At 33.9% G+C, this 5,194-nt stretch overlaps 1 protein-coding gene across 1 annotated transcript; it reads left to right on the top strand.

Moving 5' to 3' along the window:
* The first annotated feature begins 806 nt into the window (after window positions 1–806).
* Window positions 807–3,118, top strand: LOC126656112 (galacturonosyltransferase 8). The gene is made up of 3 exons (XM_050350597.1): window positions 807–1,001; window positions 1,075–2,322; window positions 2,559–3,118. Exons 1-3 carry the CDS (start codon window positions 828–830, stop codon window positions 2,832–2,834), a joined length of 1,698 nt encoding a protein of 565 aa, XP_050206554.1. The 5' UTR covers window positions 807–827; the 3' UTR covers window positions 2,835–3,118.
* The last annotated feature ends 2,076 nt before the right edge of the window (window positions 3,119–5,194 follow it).

Here is a 5,194-nt window from a genome sequence, read left to right as displayed (position 1 = left end):
CTTTTTGAGCAAAGAGTTAACGCGAGCATTAAAATTGTGTCTCGGGAATAAAAAAACCCATTTTAATTTTTTGGGTCAATTAGAGTCAAAATTTATATTTTCCGGGTCAAATAAGTTCATTTTAACTTTGGGGTCAATTAGACCCAAACTCTCTCAATTTTGGTCAAGTAACTCCAATATTATACACTTTAAAATGTGGACTTATTTAACCCCGAAATGCAGATTTAATCCAAAAGTTAAAATGAACTTATTCGACAACGAAAGTATAAATTTTGAATTTAATTGACCTAAAATACTAAAATAAACTTATTTGATCTCGAGACTCAAGTTTGAATGCCGCGTTGATCTTTCGTTCAAAATTTATTACGCGAAATTCTATTTTTTTTTAGTATGGAATGTTTGATGAGGTATGGTATTGGGGTGATTTATTCACTCATTCATCTAAATTTAATTACCTTATTTTACTCACCTAATAGTTCAACAAAGTGACTGTTTATATAATCAAAGAACAAGGACTAGATTTCCAAAAACAAAAAATCAAAGGACTAGCAAAAAAAACCCACACCGACAAATCACAAAGTTGCTAAAACATCCCTAAACATTTTATACACACTTTCACACCCATAGATCCAAACCCAACCCGCGTTTTCTCTGCACTGTCACCAAGTGGCACCCACTCAAAAGTCAAAACTAACCTCAACCGTCCATCACGTAGGACCCGCATTAATCGAACGGCTCGATCATCATCACCACTCAACTCCAGATATCAAATCAACCGTACCTTAAACTTTCTCTACATTTCTCTTCTTAGAAAATGAACCCCAAAAATGGCTTACAGTAACAATAACAGAAGCAGTTCAAGGAGTGTACCATCAATACGCAGTTTCAGTATGTCGTTTCGAGTATTAGGATCCGCCATTACTACCGCACTCTTGCTTTTCTTCACTTTTTCTTTCCTTTTCACCTCCAATTCTTCCACTCCTTCAAATCTTAATCCAATCGTAAGTTTTAATTTTTTTAAAAAAATTTAATCTCATTTTTTATGACTGAAATTTTGTTGTTTTTATGAATTAGGGTTTGAGAAATGCAGGGTATGGATTCGGATCCGGGAGAAGATCCGTATTAGCGTTGAAGTCGGATCCATTGAAGCCCAGATTGGATCAGATCCGAAAACAAGCGGACGATCATAGGTCTCTTGCATTAGCATATGCATCTTATGCAAGAAAACTCAAGCTTGAGAATTCTAAGCTTGTTAGGGTTTTTGCTGATTTATCTAGAAACTACACTGATTTGATTAATAAACCGGTTTATCGGGCTCTTTACGACTCCGATTCCGTCAATATTGATGAATCTATGTTGAGGCAGTTTGAGAAGGAGGTTAAGGAGAGGATTAAAGTTACACGGCAAGTTATAGCCGAGGCGAAAGAGAGCTTTGATAATCAGTTGAAGATTCAGAAGTTGAAGGATACTATTTTTGCTGTAAATGAGCAATTGACTAAGGCGAAAAAGCAAGGCGCTTTTTCGAGTTTAATTGCCGCGAAATCTATCCCCAAGAGTTTGCATTGCCTCGCTATGAGGTTGATGGAAGAGCGAATTGCTCATCCTGAGAAGTATACTGATGAAGGGAAGCCGTTGGCCCCTGAATTGGAGGATCCGAAGCTTTATCACTATGCTATCTTTTCGGATAATGTGATTGCTGCGTCCGTGGTTGTGAATTCTGCTGTGAAAAACGCGAAAGAGCCGTGGAAACATGTTTTTCATGTTGTTACGGATAAAATGAATCTTGGGGCGATGCAGGTTATGTTTAAATTGAAGGAGTATAACGGGGCGCATGTTGAAGTTAAAGCTGTTGAGGATTATAAGTTTTTGAATTCCTCTTATGTGCCGGTTTTGAAGCAATTGGAATCTGCCAATCTGCAGAGGTTTTACTTCGAGAATAAGCTTGAGAATGCGACTAAAGATACTAACAATATGAAGTTTAGAAATCCTAAGTACTTATCGATATTGAATCATTTGAGATTCTATTTGCCTGAGATGTACCCGAAGTTGCATAGGATATTGTTTTTGGATGATGATATTGTGGTGCAGAAGGATTTGACTGGATTGTGGAAGATTGACATGGATGGGAAGGTGAATGGGGCAGTGGAGACTTGTTTTGGGTCGTTTCATAGATATGCTCAGTATATGAATTTCTCACACCCTTTGATTAAAGAGAAGTTTAATCCGAAGGCATGTGCTTGGGCTTATGGAATGAACTTTTTTGATTTGGATGCTTGGAGAAAGGAGAAGTGTACAGAGCAGTACCATTATTGGCAGAATCTGGTAAGTCTGCGATTTGTTCTATTCTGCAAAATTCCATTATGTTTAATTATCCCTGATTTTGCATGCTTTTGTTATATGGTGTTCTGTTTTATACTAGGATATAGTATTTCGTCATTGGTATTTGTGATTCGAGATGGTTCTATAGCTCTTAGTAACAAAAATAGGTTTCGTTTCAGTTATATGCTGATTATATTTGCAAAACGAATGCTTAATTTGCAAATTTGCTGATGTTGTAGAATGAGAACCGAACCTTGTGGAAATTGGGAACGCTTCCTCCAGGTTTAATCACATTTTACGCAACAACGAAGCCACTAGACAAATCCTGGCATGTGTTGGGGCTTGGATACAATCCGAGCATCAGCATGGATGAGATTCGCAACGCAGCAGTGGTGCACTTCAATGGGAATATGAAGCCATGGTTAGATATTGCGATGACTCAGTTTAAACCACTTTGGACGAAGCATGTCGACTACGAATTGGACTTTGTCCAGGCCTGCAATTTTGCTGTTTAGTTATAAACCGTATTCTCATTGATTCTACAAACCATTAGTACGGCAGCCAAGCCCGAACCCTTTGAAGCCTCTAGCTGTTTGTTACACGATCGACGGTGGCCATTGAAGTGGAAGGATGTGAGCATTTCTCAAGTGTAGCATATTACCTTATTCTAATTCTAGGTTCGTTTTTTCATTCAACTTATACATGTCTAGCAACTAGAAGAATCAGCTGTTGAGAAAATGTGATTAAAGCACTTAAGCTCTCCTTAATCTTCTGCTTTTATTTATTATTTTATTATTTCCGGACTGTGCTTTTGATTTTTCAACTTGCATACTAAATATTCTAGAAAATTCTAGTTTGACGGTTCATATAATTTTTTATTGTAATGATCCATCAATCTAGTTTACTCTTGTTTTTCTTTGAAAAATGTACAACTGATGGTGTCCGAACCTTTTTAAATATGCTATTTGAGTCTCAACTTTTATTTATTTAATATTCAGGTTTTTAACATAAATGAAACAATTGTTTTTGGCCGTTTTTCGGTCATCATGTGCTAAAAGATGAAGATAACGTGCATTTTACTTAAATTTTATTGTCATATCAATAAGAGTAAATTACACTGAGGTTCCTGAGCTATAACATAATTGCAATTTGATATCTCTTGTTTCAAAAGTGTATTTAATGGTTTTTTTTTTTAATTCTGTTAACTGAAAAACTCTTCTATTAATTTGGGGGATCAAATTGTTTAACGGAATTGAAACTGAGATATCAAATCGTTTAAAAGTGAGATAACAAATCGTTTAAAAGTGAGATAACAAATTATTTAACAAACTTAAAAATGAAAGATCAACTCGTTCACAAAATTAAAGGTGGGGTACCAAATCGTTTTGAAAGTAAGTGTGGAAATTAACGGAAGGGCCTAATAGTTAACGAAATTGAAATCGAAGAACTACTAAATAGACTTTTGAAACAAGAGGTATCACACTGTTAATTATGATATATTTCAAAGATCTCAGCATAATTTTCTTTATCAATAAATTAGTAAGAATAAATGTAAATGGTACATTTTTTTTATTCGGCATCAAAATAAAAAAAATCATATTAGTAAATTTAAAGTTTATTTTTAACTTTACTTCGTATTGCCTAAACTGCTAAACATATGTTTTGTAATATGACCCGTCAATTTATGTATTAGTTAAATTTATTATAATTAAACCAAAATATTTTATTTATAATCAATATTAAATTCGTTAATTTTTTTATCAAAAAAAAATATCATTACTTTAATTTATTAATTTTAAAAACTAATTAACATTAATAATATTTACTTATAAATTATTATAGTCATACCAATATGTTTTACGTATAATGGTAAATTAGTTTGAATTTTTGTTTGATTAGAAAATATCTTGTATGTTGGATTATATTTAGAGCAAATTACTCTAAGACCCCCTCATATTTGTCATAATTCACAAGGACCTGTGCGTGCGACCTGACAAACAAAAATATCAAAGTGATCTACTTAATGATCATTCAGTTTCAATTTCGTTAACTATTAGACTCTTCGGTTAATTTTGACATTTACTTTCAAACGATCTGGTACCCCATCTTTAATTTCGTGAACGATTTGGTACCTCACGTTTGTCAGGTCGCACAAGAAGATATCTAATGGTCAAATTACTTTAAAACCCCTCACATTTTCCAGTTGAACTTTTGAATTTACAAATGGATCTTTACGGGCTGATGCTTTAATGAGGTCGCACACAAAGAACAACCACATGGGGTGATTGATGTAACTTCTACGACTAAAACTATAAGGATCAATTTAGGAACCCTGTGATTCAAGCGAGAAAGATGTTAAAACTACTTATAAATTACATTTTCAATCCGAAGATTAGGATAAAAAAGTCTGAACTTATTGTTTGTTTGATTAATTTGATGCCTCTTTAGTACAATGTCGCCTCATTTATTTATAGCTCTAACTAGATTCCTAACTAGAGCAAATGTTCTACTCCTAATAAGGGTCTAACTCTTTTATTAAGATAATGATAAAGACTAACTATCTAACTCTAATTTAGCTTTCTTTGAGACTTCACTTCTCAGATAAGCTTATGGAACATTCCATCACGGGCTGGGTAATTCATCTTACTTTGGACTTGTTTGAATTAAATTTCGCATAGTATAATAGTATAAGCTTGCTAATTATCCGGCTTGGAGCTTCCAAATCATATTTGAGCTTTCATATGGCTCATTCGGTATGTTATCATTTTGCGCAATAATGGATCTTCGTTTTTTAACTCTTTAGCTACCCATTTATCCTCACTATAAAAACCAACATAATTTCCTTTTTAGCCCATTTGCAATTTATCTCCTGATT

The sequence above is a fragment of the Mercurialis annua genome, linkage group LG7 (genome assembly GCF_937616625.2).
Source record: "Mercurialis annua linkage group LG7, ddMerAnnu1.2, whole genome shotgun sequence".
NCBI classification, from domain to species: domain Eukaryota; kingdom Viridiplantae; phylum Streptophyta; class Magnoliopsida; order Malpighiales; family Euphorbiaceae; genus Mercurialis; species Mercurialis annua.
This window is presented reverse-complemented; position numbering and strand designations above follow the sequence as displayed.